General features: G+C 32.7%; 1 protein-coding gene across 3 annotated transcripts in view; it reads left to right on the top strand.

Annotated features, from left to right (window-relative positions):
- Positions 1-21,578, top strand: part of LOC132749699 (uncharacterized) — a 55,648-nt gene that overhangs the window by 25,379 nt on the left and 8,691 nt on the right. For 2 of the 3 annotated variants that reach the window (XM_060739568.1, XM_060739570.1), the window contains exons 4-13: positions 8,178-8,261; positions 8,479-10,213; positions 11,415-11,686; positions 12,852-13,022; positions 14,003-14,075; positions 14,742-14,892; positions 15,685-15,814; positions 18,184-18,258; positions 20,095-20,208; positions 20,786-20,943. In XM_060739568.1, coding sequence (XP_060595551.1) covers positions 8,178-8,261; positions 8,479-10,213; positions 11,415-11,686; positions 12,852-13,022; positions 14,003-14,075; positions 14,742-14,892; positions 15,685-15,814; positions 18,184-18,258; positions 20,095-20,208; positions 20,786-20,943 — 2,963 coding nt within the window. The remainder of the gene's footprint in view (positions 1-8,177; positions 8,262-8,478; positions 10,214-11,414; positions 11,687-12,851; positions 13,023-14,002; positions 14,076-14,741; positions 14,893-15,684; positions 15,815-18,183; positions 18,259-20,094; positions 20,209-20,785; positions 20,944-21,578) is intronic. The other variant, XM_060739569.1, reaches the window with a different exon arrangement.

Raw genomic sequence — 21,578 nt, 5'->3', positions numbered from 1 at the left:
CAAGGGGGCCCCATTGAGAAACCAAACCAATTTGTCCATACTGTGGGATTCGATTTCAATCTGCAGCTCATCACTTCCTGTTACCTTAATGGTCAATGCTAGGAAATTTTGTAACATTTTCTCAGAAACTTACTTAATCACAGCCTCTTCGATGATTTGGCATACAGCATGGAACACATGGTCCATTACTGTGGATCGATTTTAGTGTTGTAGCTAGTCCACTTCCTGTTTACCTACTGAATTAAATTTTCGACATTAATGGGCAATGGAATTTTTTTTCGTAACATCACAGCCTCATGATATTTGGTGTACAAATGCAACCCGGCCTTTTCTGTCTTTGACCCATTTTTTTCTTTATACGGAGAAAAATAGTGTTCCCTAGACTATTCATTTCGATGACATTTACAGAATATTGGATAGAAAATTTAAATCTAAAATATGAAAATTTTGCCTGTGTCTCCCTTTAATACCTTAATGCAAAGAAATTTATTTAATTTATATCAATTATAAAGGGTAGATTTTAGAATATTAATTGATTTCTATATTGCTGGTATTTAATAAATACTTTGCCATTCCTTTATTCAGAATTTTTTTTTTTTAAAAGAGTTAATTTTATGCCCGAGCTGTGGTTGGCTCAGGTTTCTGCTATAGTTGGTTTCATTTTAAGATGTTTTATCTCATTTGTTTCATTGGTAAATTAATTTTTCAGAATTGAAATTTTTTGTTTGTTAATTGATTTTTGCAGTTTAATTGCTACATCTTTAATCTCATTAACTTATATGCTATTTTTGGCATTATTATTCTGTTTGATGATATTGGAAAGATGTATTTTATAGAAGAGATCTGTATCAGGAAAACAGTACAGATGTAGGCTATGATTACTGTATGGTAGTGTTTTTTGATGATAAAGATTACACAGTATGGTAATGGTTTTGACAATATATGCCTGTATTCACCTTGAGAACAGCTTTGATTATCCAGATGTAATGGGGTATACAGGTGTATTTGATTATCAGTGAAAAAAACATACACACAATATAGTCTATTGTTTCTTTTCCTTTAATTGTACATTATTCGTCTTATATTTGTTGGGGGAGGGGGTTTCTAAATTGCAGTGAATTTTAAAGAACACAGTCACTGCAAATAATGTTCAATCTGTATTATCTGGCCAGGATCAGATGGTTCTTTCCTTGACTGCCTGGTCATGTCTGACATGATAAACATAGAGGGACACCTGGAGCTTTTCCAGGTGAAAGGAAATTGGAAAGTCATCATACAACTTTATTACCAGTGTTGATTAAGTTAACTTCTAACCCAACAAAAAGTTCAATATACAATATATTTTTTAACTTGATTATTCAAAGAATAGAGTGAGGTGTTGTACTCACCCTGGGGTTTGCACTCCAAAACTACTGAAGGGAATGTGTTGAAACTTCACAAAATTATTTGAGCACATAATTGAAGGTCACTGTCCAAAGCTCATAACTCTTACATGGATTTTGACAGAATTATGGCCCTTTTTATCTATGCTTTCAAGCCTTAGAGAGAGGAAAGTAGTGTGAGCCACAACAACTGTGGTAAATATTTTTCAAATATCATTGTATAATTTAAAATGGCCCGGCTAACATCTACAAAAGAAAAATTTAATGCTGTCAAAACAAGTGTATTTACTTATCGATTTTGTTTACCTGTCCCGACTTAAGTTCTGCAGCCTGTATTTTGAAATTATAACTTTACAGTAGATATGCTTTATACCTAATTTTCAATGTGGACATAACCATTAATCATTTTTAGGGACAATTTTAAAGCACTGTATTAAAACAGTTAGTAATTGTTGACTTTGTGTGGACTGTTTGGCTGTTTTGGTCAAGTTGGTTTGATAGATCCGCTAGGGTATAAGTGGTTAAAGAATGGTGATTTTAAACCTTTGTTTGTGGTTTGAATCCCACCAAGGACCTCTGATTCTTTAATGTAAGGAAGCTATCCCGCTAGCTTATGGAAAGTCAGTGAATCAACTCAGCTGCTGGCTCATGCCTGAAATAATGCACACAAGGGCACCTGAGGTCTTTACCCACTTAAGTAAAGCTGGAAAGTTGCCATATATAATATTATGACCTCTAAAGTACTGGTGGGAAGTAAAACCCACTCGGAAAAAAAAATATCTTTGTGGTTTCATGGTAAGAATCTTTTGCCACTACCAATCTACAAGGTAATTAATACCCTTCTTAATTGGTGCTACTAGTAATATCTCTTGTATCTATTTAAGAAAGTGATCCATGCTGTTCGCTTACCAACTCAATTACAAGTAGAGAAACTGATAGCGAACAGCATGGATTCTGATCAGACTGCGCGGATGCGCAGGCTGGTCTGGATCCATGCTGGTCGCAAACCCATTTTGTTGGTTTTGTCGTGACGCGGCTCACTTGTATTTCAATGTGAAGGGCACCAAAAGTCGTATGGAAATGAATGAAATTATTAATGTCTTCACATTATCTAAATATAATTCATTCAGGGGGAAAAAAATGATTTTCGTTTTGTTAAATTGTTATCACTGAAATCTGAATCATGACTGAAAAGCTGGAAAGTTTAGCTGTTTTATTTTTTTGTCTGTCAATGATTTATTTTGATACGTAGAAATTTATAAAAGATATTTATGTTCTCAGAAATGAAATTTTTTTCTAATTATCCTGCTGAAAGTGTCTGGTATAAAACAGAAGACTGATTGTGTTGTGTTGAAAATTTTGGGTGTATTACATCTGTCAAGATTCTTTTGAGTTTATATCCGCTATTTTGTTTATGCTGTTGAACTTTTTTAAGTGATGTCTAAATGATTTGTTAATATGTTTTGATAAATGGGTTAAATATAGTTTGATACAGATTAGTGCTATAAAAGAGGTGATGAATACTTTGTAATTTACTTTTAATTCATTGGCAGTCATAGAATGTGCTCTTGCAATTTTATTTGCTCCACTGTTACTTTATGCTCCTCTGTTAATATATGCTGCTCATACATACTAAGTGACTATATTTTCATCTGTTAATTATATGCATTTCTGTTTCTATATGCTTACATCACTATTATTAAGCTCCTTTAATACCATGCCTCTAAGTTAACTTATAGTATATTTTTAAAGGGGGTCATTATTTACAATTTTTTTGTTTTTTTTGACACTTTTAAGATGAACACAGGTTTTTTTTATCAATCTGGTCATATTTTTTCTTCCCAGGTCCGATACTCGTGCCTGTGATTCTCCTCTGTTAATAATATATATGCCTTTAAGTTAATGTATGCTCCTCTGTTAATATATAATTATGCCTTTAAGTTAATATATGCTCTATATGCATTTATGTTACTATATGCTCCTGAGTTAATATATTATGCCTTTATGTTACTATATGCACTTCTGTTAATATATATGCCTTTAAGTTACTATATGCTCCTCTGTTAATATACATGCCTTTAAGTTAATATAATTATGCTCCTGAGTTAATATAATATACATGTATGTCTTTACATCTTCTTTATCATATAATTTGAATTGAGAGGAGGGGATTAATTAATGGGAATTTTAATATTAATTCATATCTTTTGAATTATTATTGCTAAAAGTTCGTTAAATTTTAGTATGCATATTTCCTGAATCATATCCTTAACATTAGTATTTCCTTTATAGAAGAGTTTCAAGATGACTTCCTGAATCTATGTGGGAAATGGTATGACCTGAAATGGCTTTATTACATGGAAAATTAAAATGTTGACAATAAATAATTATAATGTAAAATATTCATTTTGTGAAGAAAATAAGAAATACTAGCTTGCCTTTGACTCCAGTATAGAACAAGACTAGTCTGGCCTACACATTTGTAATGTCAGATTTGACTCAATACATGGCTGTCTTACATATAAGAATTCCTCATACACTTAACATGGCCATTCAAAAAAAAAACAAATATGTTTTGCCCTTTTACACTTTAATTATGCATACAGTATAAAAATAGTGGTGACTTTGCTGAGGGTTTAAACATGTCAGAACAATAATCTAAGGATTGCTGGTTGTGGCAGGGTAAGTGCACGGGTGGGTGGGCCTTAGGTGGGCAAGGGACAAGCTGCTGTTGCATTGAGCAAAAAACTTAAGACTCATTTCTCTAAGTACAGGTTGGTTCCAGAAACTATTCAAAGAGTGTTTGGCTTGAACCTTACAGCTTTGAATATAAAAAAAAGTTGAAAATCAAATGATCTAACAGTACAGTAGTATCCTATTGATGTACAGTAGTTGTCTGTATTTTAACATTGCCAAAGTGTGGCAAAGATGTATTACTCTGATAATACAATAATGTGCATAATGAACATGATTACACCCAGGAAATTTAGAACCATTATTCTGTAATTAACATACCTATCTCCACATCAGACAACTTGCTGCACTTACAGGCCAAAGGTCAATGCAGGAAAATATTTACTGCTCATAGCTCAAGGGCGAAAGCTACTGGATTATTTAACAGTGATGCAAATTTATACAGGACACTAGATTTTCTGATTGGTTTAAATTGGTGCAAAATGAATTAAAATTTCTCCAGGGATTCAATTAAGCTTGCCTATGGCTAAAGGCATCTTTTATATTATGTTATATTGGTCATGGTTGGTACATAGAAGAAGGGGTGTAATTCTTAAATAAGTGCCCTGTATTAATGGAGTCATTAAAAAAGGGAGACCAGTGTCTATTGGACTAAAGTGCAAAGTTGAATCAATATGTAATTTTACCCTTATATGGTGATTTTCTTGTGTGCTTACGTTTTGGGTTTTTGTGTGTTTTTTTAGCAGTTCTTTTGCACGATCATTACCACTTTAAAGGAAAAATGCAGCTATGTCCTGTCTAGACAAGAAATTATTTTGTCCAAGTATGTGTACTATAAACAATAAATGCTGGAATTTTATATGTGCCAATCCCCTTTTTAAAGTGATAAGTGACGTAACAAAATTATACTTAACTATTCATTAGTAGCAGGTACGACAAATAGTTACAGAGATTATGATTGGTCATTTCCATGCAAATTGTTATGAAATGACCAATGACATTGCTTCATTTCTAGACTGGTATTCAAACTAACCAATATGACACAACCAGTCTGCCTTTATGTAACAATGTTTGAGAAAATTGTAGTCAATTCTAGCCCACTGTAGATACTTAAATAATAATCCAACATGTTAGAAAAATGTAATGTTTTGAAATTGTGCTGTTTCCATCGACAGAAATATTCTTGTTGGTGAACAGTTTTCTGCTAAGGGCGTTCATAAGTAAATTGTTTTGTTGACCCACTTGAGAATCAAATGAAGATATTTGAGTTGTGAATTTTATTTAAGTATAGTAACAGATGAGTCAGTACAGATTATGCCTTAAATTGCCTAATCACCTTTGAAGTAAGGAATTAACTTTTTAATTAATCAGGAAGTGTATTTCAGTATGTTTATGTTAAAATATTTCTGATGATTATACAATATGTTTTCATGATTCTGTTGTTGTCAAGAAGTCCTGAAAAGTTAGCGTATTTTCACGAAAGTTGCACATATAAGTCTTTATTCATCATCAATTTTTTTTTCCAAAAAATTTGGGTCTGTATTTATACCATTGTATATGTTAAATGGTAATGTTCTTCGTTAGAAATGGAAGTAATTTTATTTAAGTATAATGAATTTTTGCTTGTGGAAAACCAATTAAAATAATTTTAATTGGTTTTCTGGAAACAAAGGTCAAAAATGCTTTAATAAAATAAGTTTTAAAATTAAATATTATAGCCACAGCCAATAGTGACTATGAAAACTAAGGTCAAGGTCTTAACCAGTGCACCCAGCTGTAATCTATATTATATACAGTGATGGATAGGGACAATAACTTATTGTTAATGTTGCCAGTGTTAATAATGGCCTAAATGGAATGGTTTGTTTTATTATAGAATATTAATACATAATGTAGAGTAACAGCTGTTCTAAGAACTGGTCAATATATACAACACTAATAATCATCATTATATAAATGCTGCAGATAATTAGGTGTTTTCTAGTAATTAATGAAAGATACTGTTTATGTCCAATACTGGCATTCCCAAAAGTCCAAACATGATCTAGGCCAAGGTTATTATATACTTTGGTTTTGCGGACTGACCAGATAATGTAAATCTGTTCTTAATTTCTTCCAAATAGTCTACATGTAGAAGTTTTTGTAGAAAATCATAATATTGTCACCTTAGTGCAGTAACAGGTTAACTCCTTTTGAAATTTTAAAAGAGTTAACCAGTTACTGCACTAAGGTGATGTCACGATGGGACGTAAATAACAATATGGTTGGCCTCATTAGTGGATATCTTCCTTCTTACAATAGATGTATAGTATTATTTATTACTACATGATGTTTACATGGTGTATGTGTGAACAAATCATATCCTGATACAATATATAACATGTCTCTCAATGGAATCTCTTATAATGCTGCAGTTGGAATACATTCATTTTTTTCAATGTTTATCAAATAAAAAAGAATAAAATTCTGTGATAGTGAAAGAACTTAATTGGTAATGATTGTTTGATATGTAAACACGATTTTCTTCTAGAGAATCCTTGAAGGAGCATAAATTGAAAAGGGGATATTCATATTTCATGGTTGAAATTGAAAAATTGATTTTTAACCCCAAAAAAATTGTGAAACTAAAAGCGGAAAGAAAAAATTGTTTAATACAGTGAAACGTTGAAATTTGATAATGTTTATGTTAAATAACTTATTACTTGTTTTGTTTTTGACTATGACGCAAATACATTATCTGTATAGTGCTTAACTTTGAAACAGGAAACAATTGTAACATTAGGGGAAGTAAAGCTTGTGTTAAGACAATTTGATAGTGTAGATCTTTTGTACTAATATAATAAGTTGATATATTGATTAAAATCCAACACACAGTGTTTGTTAATTACTGGAAGTTTATTACAGAACTGCTACATTAAAAGTCACGCATAAAAATTACGACAGTGACTTTGTTATATTACATGAACACGACATTAGGGAAATATTTTTTTATAGTATCGTTTTCGTGCTTTAATTGTTGACGTGTTCATGGAACGGGAAATCATAAAAAGCTGAACTTATTTATGTTTAATCATGTGAATGGACGTACTCAGAATTTTATAAATAATTTACAGATATATATTCTCAGAAAATACCTACATGCCTGAGTGTTTTAAAAGTGAATACCAGGTTTTGATTGTTGTGGCGTTGTGTATGAAATGATTCCATAGCAAGTGGTGGTACTTGGATTTATTTACCTATGCCAAATATTTCACCTTGTTATTCTTATAGCAAAGACATTATAAGAAATTCTGCTCAGAATATAAGTGCCTGTTACTCATCTGTCTTCATACTAATATTTCATGTTGGGGTAGGAAAAAAATATGCTTAGAATCAGTGAAGAATAATAAGACAGGGAAAAAAAACATGAATATATAAAATTGGAATTTTTAAAACAATTAAACATTGTTGGAATAATTTGTTTCTTTGAAGAAAAAAGTGGATTTTGTTGGCTATTTTTGAATGTTTAAGAATTTCATATATTGGAATAGTGCCATTCAAGTGTTTACAGTTTTTCGTTTGGTTTTCATCAATAACAAAAAGGTTCAAAGAACTCTTTTTTTGAAACATTATTGATGGAGATGCGAGAATTATATTGCAACCTGTTATATATTCAAGCTTACGTAATTGGAAAAGATGTGGGTGTTTTATAATGGTAGAATATCTTAGATTTGAGATAAGAATATTCTCTCTTCAAAGAACATGTTCTGATCATTAACATTTTTCCTAGTGTAGATGGAATTTATTTTGCGTTCCTTGAAGAATGATTGCAAAATAAAACAATACGGAAGATGAAATGATGTGCTATTAATTTGTGATTAAATCAAACAAATATGCAGAGTCATGATGAATAACTAGGCAAAAACTTGACAAAAAAATTTAAACTTGCAGCAGACGGACATTTTTACCCATGATTCTTTTGTCAAAATGGAGCTTGTGTCCAGACTGGTTTTACACATGATGGAAGATTTTGTAACCAGTCACCAAATTTTGGAAGCAGTCCTTTTCATATTTTTGACTCTGTTTTCTGTGGTTTACATTGTGATCTTTTATTTTCTCCAGAGAAGAGAGCACCATGTACGGACTGGTTCCCTGAAAGAAACGTCATCCAGTCAACCAATCACAAGTCCACACCCAGGACGCAAGGTAACACCCAGTTTCTAATATAATAAATCAAGAGTATAATATATAAGCTAAGTAGTCATGGTAAACTTCCTTTTCATTTGTATCATAAGTACTGCATAAAAGTGTAAAAACGTGACTGTGATAAAATACAATATTTTTTAGAATTTTCATCTTTGGAAATGGCAAATGTTTCAGCCTGTTTTGAAATATGATATAAATATTAATTTATTGGTTTCAGCATCGGTACAGCCGACAAGATTCTAGCTCTTCATTAAGTAGCTCTGGCCACTATGACAGCTTTAAGGACAGAGCAACTGGGGAGCGAGTCAGTGCGGAGCAGATTAGGAGGCGTGGCTCACACTCGGGTTCACACTCTTCCCATTCATCAAATCAGGCAGGCTATTCATCAAGTCCTTCTTTTCAATCGGGCATTGGGCGTAGAGAGTCCTACGAAATGTTGCCAAGAGGGGTTGACTCCCCTCGGTTACAAAGAACACATTCAGCAGTGCACCGTAGTGAGAGCACACACAGTGGAGGACTTCCGGCAAGATCTAGCAGTTACAGATATCCCGAGAGTCGTATGAGGGATGAATCGCCCCATTACGCAAGGGATGATTCATATTTATATCAAGGTCATGGGCATGGATTTTCACGAGGTGCATATCATAGAGGTAGTGGTAGTGATAAAGAATATATGTATGCTAGTAGTCGATCAGAAACTTACACTCCACCAAATAGACATGATTCATTTACGCCTCCTCCGTTACATTCACGTGAGGGGTCTTTCCATGACTCTATTCATTCAAGAGAAGGTTCAGTACATGACCATGAACATTTATATAGCCCTGTTACTGTTCAATCATCTAATTCCTCATCAAGTTATAGACAGGATAATTTATATAGTCCAGTGTTAAATATGTCCCGACAGGAAGTTGAAAGAACTTCTCAATTTAGCCCAGTGAATACAGGCACTCCAACCCCTACAAGGGAGTTGCAGCAGACAGATAGAATGTATAGTCCGGTTATTCCTCAATCAGGGTCAAGGGACGAGTGTTTGGCATTTAGCCAAGATATATTGTGTCAACAGCAAGGTGGACATGTTAGTCCTTCTCCCAGTAAACCAAAATTACGATTTCCCCGAACTAATCCAACTTACATTGGTGTAAATAGACGTGATGGAAATACAGCATATAAGAAAATAAATGTTGAGCAGGCATTGTTGGAATCTGGTGCTACGGAAGGTCAAGTTGACGGTGCCGGGATGCAAACGTCACAAATTCATCCTGAATATTTTGAAACAAACCATTATCGACATGAACGCTCAGATAGTGATGGTTCCTATTCGTCAGGACGAATGGGACCAGAACGAAAAGACAGTCAAGTTTCGCATACATTACGCAGTCGGGAATTGTCAGATTCTCAATCATCCCAGGGTTCTATTAGAAATATGTCTGATGTTCAGTCAGAAGGTTCTCTACGTAACATGCAAGATAGTGCAGTGTCTTTTCAAGATTCTATTTCTTCTCGTGGCTCGAACAAAAGTTACCCTGATCGTGATTTTAAGGATCGGACTAGTGACAATCAGTTTTCACATGTAACAAATAACCAGTATTTACAAAACACGTCAAAAGAAGTTGAAGATGATGATGATTCTGAACCAGAATATGCAAATTTACCAAATGATTCTCCACCAATGAAAATAGAAGAAATTACAATTACCAAAGTGACTGAATTAGCTCAAATTCCAAAATTTCACCTCAATGATGAAAATAACTTAAAAAATGTGCTTAAAGAAAGAAACTCTAATATAGAGATAAGTGAGTTTAATGATGACTTAAGAAATACAGATGGATCTGTTACGCTTGAGTTAACGAGGGAGTTGAATGGAACAGCTGTTCACGAAGAAGATGAGGATGATGAAGATGGTGATGATCATATGATAGATCTGATGCAAAGTTCTCAGTTCTCTGAAGGTAATATATAAAAATCTTTTAGAGATTAGGTTCTCTTTTTCTGCAAAGTTAATATTTCCCACTTTTCACAAAATTTAATGTCGCTTTGTCATGAAACTGAATCATCATTTTCAGTGTGTAGTTAATTAAAACAGCTGCTGAATGACCATGATTTCAAAGGTCTGCTTTCAAGGACATATTTGCTTACTATACATATTTTCTTGTTTTATTGTTGAAGAGTCTTGTATATAAAAAATGATTAATTGTTTACTGTCATGTGATGATTAATTCAAATATTTCATAATAATGACAATGAGGTCTTACTTGCTCGACAACAGAATGTTATATGTAATAGAATATAAATGTTAAACAAGATTAATATAGGACTTGGAAATATACATTGTCAGTCTTTATCGTGGTCCGGAAAAATTATTGATGAACATGCTTAATCTAAGTATATTATTCTTATAATAAACTGACTGGTCTGTTCAAAAGAAAAAAAACTACTGGATTTTTATATAAACTTATCTATAAAAGATTTCAAGGTTAAAAGTTGTTGGCACATGATAAATTGCCTCTTTGGCAGTCATTACATGATGGGATATTAACCAGAAATGCCCAGATATAATCACATATAATCATATTATTAACTTGCCCAGATATAATCACATATAATCACATGATTAACACTATGAATTTTAAGTTTGACTTTGAACGCAATGGTCATATTCTTTGAGAGTATTAGTTACAGAGAGAAAAAAAAACAATATAAAGAGATAGTTTTATTTAATATAAATGAAATAGCCAAAAGTTCATATTCCTGCCAAGGTCAACTTTCACACAAATTATATTTTTATATATTTTGTGTAACGAGAAAAGTGGACGTAATTTAGTCAAGTGTCATAAAGTAGAATATAATAATAAGGTAGCAATGCTCTTATATCACCTTTGACCCAACTATATTCAGAGGGCTTTCATAATTATGTTGTTGTTGCTGTTGTTTTAAACAGTTACAAACTTTTTTTTTAAAAATGTTTAAAGACAAAAGTTAAGTTCTTCTATGCAAATACATGTACTTCCAAAAATATACTTATTCTAACTTCATTATATAGGCTTGGTATGAACTGTTGGTACCCTTCCAAAAATTTGTTAAGAATTATTGTATAAAAGGTTTCTTTCCAGATTGAAATTTGATTACTGAATATATTTGATTTCCTCGTAGATCAAGGATTTGAGGACACAGAAAATGCGAACGTATTTCAAAGCTCCCCGTTTATGGGTGGTATCCCAGCAGGCCTTGCTTTAGAAACACAACACGCTTCCTTAAAACGTAAGAAGCACGAGAAAAGTGGTGAGGCTGTCGATGGGAGTCCTGGATCCGAGCGCCACTCAGCACAGTTGGACTTGACTCACAGACCTTTGTCCATGGTGGTGCCCAGCCAAGCTGATGCCAATATGCCTGTCTCATCTAGTATAGGATCTTTAAGTAGACAGGTAGGTTCAAACATTGCAATAAATTTAAAATGACAGGAAGAATAAATCACTGCATTGAATTTATCCTTTTATGTGTTGAAGTATTGCCATATATTTTAAGATTTTATCAGCAATTCTGAAGTGTAAAGGTCATGCTCACTAACAAAAGATGCCAGATTTATGTAATCATTTTGTAAAAATGTTAAATGTAGAAAATTTGTTAAATGTACATATAAATTCAAATGAACCTAATAGTATGGTGCCATAGAAATTTAATGATAAATATTTTGATATATGATGTAATTCTTTTAATACAATGATTTTCTTTAGTTTTGTTGTCCTTGAAAACCTATGTGCTAATTTTACATATACGGAGTAGTGGCGACATATAGGGATCACTTCTCCGTCGTCCGTCTGTCTGTCTGTCCGTCCGTCCGTCACAAAACTTGTCCGGACTACTCCTCATAAACTACTGGTGCAATTTCATCCAAACTTTACAGGAATGATCAGTACCAAGTCTAGTTGTGCATATTGTCAGCATTTTCCGGTTCAATGATTTTTGTCAAAGTTATGGCCCTTTAAAAATTTTTAATTTTAAAGTTTGTCTGGACTACTTCTCTTATACCACTAATGCAATTTCAATGAAACTTTACAGGATTGATCTGTAGCTCAAGTCCTTGCGCATATTGCACGGGTTTTCCGGTTGAATGATTTTTGGCCGAGTTATGGCCCTTTAATAAAAAGGTTTCTTTTTCTGTGTGTTGCCAGATACACAAAAGCTTGTCCGGACTACTCCTCATAAACTACTGGTGCAATTTTATCCAAACTTTACAGGAATGATCAGTACCAGGTCTAGTTGTGCACTGTGGGTCTGTCTGTCTGTCTGTCACAAAATTTGTCCCAACATGAAATTGGCCATCATGAGGCGACACATGTGATTACTGATCGCTCTTGTTTATTATTTAGTATGTATATTTGCATAAGAATATTCTTCCTTACGGAGGTCATGTTCCATTTGCACACATTGTGTTACATTGTCATTCTCAGCTACAGTGTTTTAATCAATTTATCTTAGTAAGTTATTGTTGTATATTGAGGGCTATGTGTGAAACAGAAGCATATTTTATCTTATTTTTTTCAAGTGAATTACATTACCAGTACATGTAACTTGTTTATAAATTTTCAGGGTCGAGCAGGCACCTGTCCACCAATAAGCCATAGTAAACATCTGTCTCCTAAACAAAAACTGCCATCAGACAGTGATATAGAGAACTACGCTCAACAACATCTTAATAAACATAAGAAAGGTCTGTTTGGCAAGAATGTCCCACTTACCAACATGCTGAAATGGTCAAAGGTATGATGATTTTTCATATTTTGTACGGAGTGGTTAAAAATGATTGATTTTTAGTCAGTGCTGTGGGTCACAACTTCAAATTCTGTCATGTGATGAAGCTGTTTAACTAGCTTAGGTAACATTAATGCTTTAACTCAGGTCCCTGGTCACACCTGAAATAATACACAGTGAGTCACCTGTAGTCTTCATCCACGAGAACTGCCTGGTGATGTGCCATATGACTTTAACACAGCTGGTTTGACTTAAAAAAGTGACCCAAAAAAATGTTTTATCTGCATCTGAAATAAAAAAGAAACTTATATTAGCCAATATTATTGATACAACTTACATACTGTTTACTCTTTAAACTGTTAACTCCTGATCATATACTTGCATAATATTTCATAAAGCTAGAGTATTATTTGATTAACACTTTGTATACAAGTCCTGTATGCCACCAATATATAGGCCAGTCTGCATCATAAAGCCTCACCATATTTCAGACTCATGGCAGCTTAATATTTGCAGTATGATATCAAAGTCACATGAACTGTTTATCTGCTGAATTTGTGTAATGGATTTGCCAAGGTTTGAATTTTGAACAGTCCATTCAATGTTTAAGAAAGTAACAATATCAAAATTACAAAAATTGAGCTACTCACAGTATCATACTGGTCATACTGCACAGATATGCAGGTTGGCTCGGGCTCATATCAGTGGCAAAGGTTAATCACTTCCAGTTCTGTTAATGCAGGGACTATCCCAAATGCAATGCAGTACAAGACCCTTACAAAAAAAATGTAAAGGCTTTGTGTATTCCATTCTTGTTTTACTCATAACATGAATTAAAAGACAGACTAGTTATCTTTGTAGAAATCATTTATTATCCGTGGGCTATTATATAGAACTTTGCATTGTTGAATAAATTTATTAATTGATAGATTGAAGTTATTAATTGATAGATTGTATAATACATTTCTTGTTTTCTTTATAATTTTCAGGATCCTATAACCAAACCAATGTTGAGAACAACAGACAAGAATGTAAAGAAAGAGGCTGTGGAAGTGTTTAAACATATCCTTTTTTTTAAATTTGCAAATATTTATTGATTTTCTTTCAAATTATACAATACTTTCATATTATATAGAATAAAGAATGGGACTTTGTTTTACTCATGGTTATGGTTACATACAAACGAACTGCTAAAGTCTCACATCTTACTAGTTATATGAAATAATTCTTTCATATTTGGAAGCTATTCAGCTGGCTTATTGCAGGGGGGGGGGGGGGGGGGGGGTAATTATTCTACCCAGGTACTCTCTAGTGACTGTAAAAAATGCACAGAAAACCACCTTGGGTCTTTTGTCAGTAATGCTGGAAAGTTAAATGTAGTCTTTCATTTAAAAAAAAATGGAGAATTTCTTTAAGAGGTAAAGCAATACTGTATAGAGTTGTGAAATGATTTTTTTTCTCTGCCAGTAGGTGGGCTCTGTGAAAATATTTCTTTATTTGAAGAATGGTAAGTTTTATTTCATCTCATTTTCATTAAGGTAGTAATAGATAATAAAAATGTATGCTAATTTTCAGTAAGCCTATGATGGGTGTACTTCCTAAAATAATGTAAATGCTGAAATGTTATTATCCTAAGTGTTACTGTAATAATGGTCACTTTCAGTGATGGTAACTTTCATATATGATAACTATTAATGATTACTGTTAATTTGCCTTAACTGTAATTACTGATACAGTCATACATGGGAGATAGGAAGACCAAGTTGACCCAGTCCCAATTGGCTCTCGACATCACCATAAAAGGATGGTCTGTTGGTCCTGACCTTCGTGACGAAACTTTCATACAAATATGTAGACAAACAACAGAAAATAAGAAAGAGTAAGTATTACTTGTAAAAGAGGTATATTCCTGTATTCTGAAACTATTTTGTAAGTGGTAATGGTTACAGAGTTTGGATTACCTGCCCCTGAATGTTTTTTGGTTTAAGTCTTAATAAGGAATATTGGAGACTTTCTTTCGAGAAATTATTATGTGAGTTCATGTAAAGTTGGTGGTTTTATCTATTTTTTGCTAATCTTGCATAAATAAAAATACATTGATAGGACAGCATGAAATCTTTCTCTCCAAGAAAAAACTGGAAACTCAATAAAAGGAATTGGATTTTGCGAATTATATTTTGTCAAAAAAATTGCATGGTATAGTATTGGTGTCTACACATTAATTTTGACTTGCTTTGTAGAAGGCTGGGATTTGAACCACATCCAACTTACTTGTGGAAGAATGATGGTTCTACACAGGTACCTGTTGGTACCTTGAAAGCAGTTGATGTACACAAGAAAGAAACCATAATGTTATACAATAAAGTTAATGTGATCTTAAAACCCAACAATACAGCAAAAAAGAAATAAAAGAATTGTTAAAACATATTCTGATAGTATTCTAAATGCATGTAAATGAATGTAATTGTTTGAAAATACATGTTAATGTATGTGAATATTTGAAAATACATGTAAATTTATGAAAATACATGAAAATGCCTGATAGTATTCTAAATACATGTAAAATGTATAATTGTTTGAAAATACATGGAAATGTATGTAAATATTTAAAAATACATATTAATGTATACATATATGAAAATGTATGTAAATGTATGTAATATTATTACAGGGACAGTTTACAGAGAGGATGGGAACTGATGGCTATTCTACTGAATTTCTTCCCTCCCACCCAGAAGTTCTATTCCTATCTTGAGGGTTATATCTCCAGACATATAGATCCCAAATATGACCTAGAAAATGTAAGTTTTATATATTATGTTTCTAAAATGTAAGATAAAGTCTGTTTAAAAATGTAAGTATTTTGAAGGTGTATCTGTGAGAAAGTCTGTTTAAAAATTGCTTGACCTGTCTGACTGAAATTTAAGTTATTTTTAAGTATTTTGTTTTTCTGTGTCAAGACTTATTTCCAGACGTAATATAAGTTAATTAAAAAAGGTAAAATAAAGCCTTTTTCAAAATATGATAATCAGACAGGGCTTCCATTGGTGGAAGCCTTGGAGAAAATAACTCTTTCATGAAAGTCTTGGAGAAACTTACACCCTAATGTTGGCTTGTGGCATCAAAATTTTAATGCTTTGTATATTAATATAACTTCCAAATTTTGGACTTAAATGGAAGCTCTGATGGGAAATCAATATTTTTTTTATGATATAGAGTAATGTATATGGACAATATACCTACATAGCTAGAAAATATAAGTAGATTCACAGTCTCTTTTTATGTAACCAGAACTTTTCTATCAGTATACCAACATTTACTAAATATTTGTATTATCAAATACATGTACTGATTATGATTTAGGTCTGTAATTATTAATCTATTTACTCTAAAGTATGGCCCCTAAAAAGAATAATTAAAGTTGCTCTGCATATCTTTAGATACTGAACTGGCCTAGAGGTTATATAACTTTTTTCTGAGCTCTGTCTGAAATCTCAGAGTTTTCATTGGTTGTTTCAAATCTCAGGGTTTTCATTGGTCAGTGTACATTCTATGGCAGTTTCTGACCAACCAGATATCCGAGATCTGAGTTTGAGCTCAGAAAATTTCTTTTATTATAACCTTGTCTAGTAATTATTCTAGATTTAAGATTTATTTCAATATGAAATCAGTCAGTCAAGTTACTGATGCACAAACCAGGATGTTTTCCTTACTTTTGTTAATTTTTTTTTTTATAACTATGCTTTCCATTGACATTATTAATTGGTGCATGTAAAGGTTTCATATATACAGGATTTGAGTTTTATTGTGAATAATTCATCCAATTACTACATTTAGATATCTACAAAATATCTTCCTAATTCTTTATAGGTTATATTTACACTTTGGATAGGATTTTAAAGTTAATTTCTGTCTGATTTATTTGTGAGGCATTTTTGATTTGTGGCTCTTAAAGAATACTGACTTGGAGTATATTAATAGTGAGAAAGGGGATATACATATTAACATAATTATATATAAATCAATGAAACTTTGGTATATATATATTTTTTTAATTTTTAGATATTTTATCATATACAAATGTACATTGTAGTACTTGTATATAAAGTGTGTTTTGTTTTGACTTTGTCAGTTTGTTTGTAACCTTTCTGATATCTCTGTCAAAGTGACTTTGTACAGTATGAATGTTGATGTTGTTTCTGTTATATTTGGCAGAAATGCTGATTTAAGCATAATTATGTTTCTATAAACTTGTAGCTTTCTTTCTTAGCTGTTTTACTGTTGACTTCAATTATAGCATAAAGTTGGCTTAGAATGATTTGGGTTGGATTTTCTTCTTTAAAAAAGTATTTTCAGGCCCTACTTAAAGTTTAATCTTCATTTCTTTCTTTTTTTTTTCTTTTTTTTTTGTAATTGAAAATTACATCATCCGTTCTTTACCATCATCATCATCATCATCATCATCAGCAAATGTTAATTGTCTGTATTATTTTCCATGTTATCATCATACTCCAATGCACTGATTTTGCAATTATAATGTAATTTAGATTATTGCCGTTACCATTTTTCACAATGACAGCAAGTGGATGAAAATTGGTTGTAATATTTTGTTAGAAAGTTTGCTTTAGACAATGTTTTATTACCTATGTTTATATTTTTATGTTCAATCATATATTATGAAGATCATTATTTAGAATTGTCGGATACCCACGTTTGATTAACATGCATTCAAACTGTGGGTAAAATGAATTGATTTGCGTCGATATACAGCAACAGGAGCGTAAAAGATCTACCAATGAAATCGCGTTTAACAAAATGTATATTCTTCAACAATGAAGGTAAAAACTATCAGAAACAGTAAATTTTCTATGCTTTTTTTCTTGAAATCATTCCCATTTGTAATATTGAACTTTACACAGCTGAATTTAATTGGTTGTCGCAATTTTGTCTGTAATAACGAACATCATATTGCACGAGTCTTTTGATTGGTTTAGTTGCCTCATGAAATCGTGAGTAGCTATCTTTGAGGCACCTCTTATTGACTGTATATTGGCCAAAAATCCCATGGCTGATAAATGTTGATGGTTCGGCTGTGGGTATCCGACAAAGATTATTTAGCTTTTATTGTGTGTTTTATTATCATTATTTTTATCGCCTATTTTGTCAACAGTTTAGCCTCGCCCGCTGGTGCAACACCCACGGGATAAGATATACAGACATCATTGATGACGAACATTATAATCATGTAAGGAATACTCATGCAATATTCAGCATGCTGGGTTCATAGTGGTCACTAATACATTTGAGCCGCGTCACGACAAAACCAACATAATGGGTTTGCAACCAGCATGGATCCAGACCAGCCTGCGCATCCGCATAGTCTGATCAGGATCCATGCTGTTCGCTATCAGTTTCTCTACTTGTAATAGAGTTGATAAGCAAACAGCATGGATCCTGATCAGACTGCGCGGATGCGCAGGCTGGTCTGGATCCATGCTGGTCGCAAACGCATTATGTTGGTTTTGTCGTGCCGTGGCTCATTTATCACTAACATTATTATAATAGCTTTTTGTATTTATATCTTAGTTCTTTAGTTGCTTTCACATCTTATTTTCGTTTTTCTGTTGTTTTTCAGTTTGTTTCTTTTTGTGGAGTGGGAGGGGGGGGGGTTTGTTTCCCCGCAAATGGCTAGCTAATAGCAGGTGTTGGGTATAACATATTAGTTTTTAGCTAGTCAATCGTTGAGGCTTAGTATAAAATTTTATTTAGCTAACATACAATTTAACATAACAGTTATTATAATAGATCAATAGGGAGAGCATCAACTTTGTAATCCAGTGGTCGCTCAATCTTTAGGTTTTTCATTTTTCATTACATTCTGTTAATTATTGAATATATTTAATATTAAAGCGTATTACTTAAATAGTGAGAAATCTGACAATATCCATTTAAATTATAAAATTAATGTTTTGTGCTTGTTATGCGATTTCTTGATAATTTCCAATTACTTTTGCCATGCATTTTGCTTTTGTTAACAATTTCAACTTTCTTACAATGCTTCCAACTTCCTGCATGTTTCATTATCAAAATGATCTGGGAGGAAAAAATCTGTCACTAGCATTGGTATATTTCATGTCAAGTTATCTTCTTGTGATAACCCTTCATTTACTTGATTTATATTCTTTTAATACCTTGATTATTACACAACATGGAAGGATTGGAGTGTAATATTAATTGTCAAAATGGATGAGTTTATTTAATTATTATTTTATTATCAAATAATTGAAAATGTTTAGTGTTTGAAAATGTTTTAGTGACATTTTTAAAAATCAATTGTTATTATTTTAGCTTCATTTAAGCTGATTCTTTACCTACTGCATTTTTGTAATGGACTTTACCTGCATTGAATTTGTCAGAGTTCATTTAAATATTAAGAGATTTCAGTGTCAAAGCTTGGTCAGACTGCATCAGGTTAAGAATTCTATTATATCATGTACACTCTTGCAGAAGTTTGTTTGTTCAACTTTGGTAGCTGCTCATTCCTGAAAAATGCACAATGGGGCACTATAAGATTAATTCAAAGTTTTTTTCATAATATTATGGAGAATTGCCAGTTTTATTGGTTGGAAAAGACCTTAAGACATGATGTAAAAAATTTAGCAATAAACATTAGTCATTTCAATCTATTTATTATTACACATATTGTAACATTGAAATTTTCATTTCAGCATCTTACAAACATATTTATGTTTTAATATGTAACCTGCTGGAACTAAAAATGTTATACCTTTGGCACTAGTATAGAGCCAGGCTAGTCTGACTAGGCTGTATATATATTGGCTGACTAACTTTTCATTTTCATCTTTAAGCTGATAATGGACAGTTCCAAAAATGGAAGCTAGAAAAGTTTGGCAAATCCATTTAAGATATTTATCAGTTTAAGGGTCACAATAAACATTTTGCTGTAATTTCTGTAACTTGGATCTGCATGTTGGTGAGTAATGGTAGGAAGACACCTAATTTCAAGAATAAATGTTGGTAAGCTATTGTACATGATGATAATATATGTTATATGTTTCAGGTGCCGATTCATCACTTTGCCGAGCATTGTCAAAGACGATTAGAGAGGACCATGCAATCTGGGGCCAAACGAGGGATTAGAAAACCCTCCATAGATGAAATAGAACAAGCTAAGGTATGATCCTCAGATCTAAACTGTATGAATTATAACAGTATTTTAAATAAAAGATCAGCAATATGTCATGAAATTATCACAGAAATGACAATTTGTTTACCTTAAGAGTTTTACTCTAGTATATACCCAGAACTTTAAAATGTAAGGTCTTTTGACAAAGAAAACAGCAGCAAATCTGGTACATGTAATAAGTCAGTGAGGATCAAAACCATGTGTTGAAGTCTAAGACAGTTCTCCTGGTATGTCTGTTGTTCAGATTTTCATGTTATTACACAATTGATTATATAATTCCAAAGTACATTATATATATGTAATTTTGCCCCTCACAGCTGTGGGTTGAATGCCTACAAGGACTTTGGATTCTGTCATGTGAGGAAGCTATCAAGCTAGCTTACGAAACGTCAGTGGTTCTACTCAGGTGCCCGTTTGTGCCTGAAATAATGCACATAAGGGCACCTGAGGTCTTCCTCCACCAGTAAAGCTGGAACGTCGCCATATGACCTATACTGTGTCAGTGTGACGTAAAACCAAATCAAACAAACAAACAAAAATATATGTAATTTTTCTTTATTTGTAGAAATCCATATACTGTCCCTCGATGTTTGGGAGCACTTTGGAGGATGTGATGAAGATGCAGAAAGATCACTACCCTGAGCGACGGTTACCATGGATACAAACATCATTATCAGAATGGGTGCTTCGCCTTAATGGTGCCCAAACTGAAGGAATCTTTAGGTGAGAGAAAAAGTAAACACTGTAAAAATTGTGTAAGAAGAGTGGTGAAATGTTCTCTTGACTATTGGTCACTTAAACACTTTTTAGTCCCCTACCGGTTTAACCGGAGGGGACTTTAGGTTTACCCTCCGTCCGTCTGTCCGTCTGTCTGTCCGTCTGTCTGTCTGTCTGTCAGTCTGTCAGTCCGTCAGTCCGTCCGTCCACAAAACTGGATCCCGCGATAACGCAAAAAGTACTGAAAATATTTTTATGAAACTTGATATATGGATAGATGGCAGTATGGAGATTATGCACGTCTTTTTTTTTTCTTCCTATGTTGAAAATTCTGGTTGCTATGGCAACAAATAGTCTGAAAATATGGCAAATTTAACACATAAACTGGATCCAGTGATAACTCAAAAAGTACTGAAAATATTTTTATGAAACTTGAAATATGGGTAGATGGCAGTCTGGAGATTATGCAAATCTTTTTCTTTTCTTCCTATGTTGAAAATTCTGGTTGCTATGGCAACAAATAGCCTGAATTTCAAGATTTCTGATTTAAATTTTTCAGCTTTTTCACTATATGTTCTTTATTTCTTAAGGTGTTTACTTCAAACTTTAAATATAAGTTTCTGGTCATCAACCACATCATA

This window comes from Ruditapes philippinarum, unplaced genomic scaffold, assembly GCF_026571515.1.
Source record: "Ruditapes philippinarum isolate M1 unplaced genomic scaffold, ASM2657151v2 ctg178_1_1_1_1, whole genome shotgun sequence".
Lineage (NCBI taxonomy): Eukaryota > Metazoa > Mollusca > Bivalvia > Venerida > Veneridae > Ruditapes > Ruditapes philippinarum.
The sequence above is the reverse complement of the archived record's forward strand: the minus strand, read 5'-3'. Positions and strand labels throughout refer to the sequence as shown.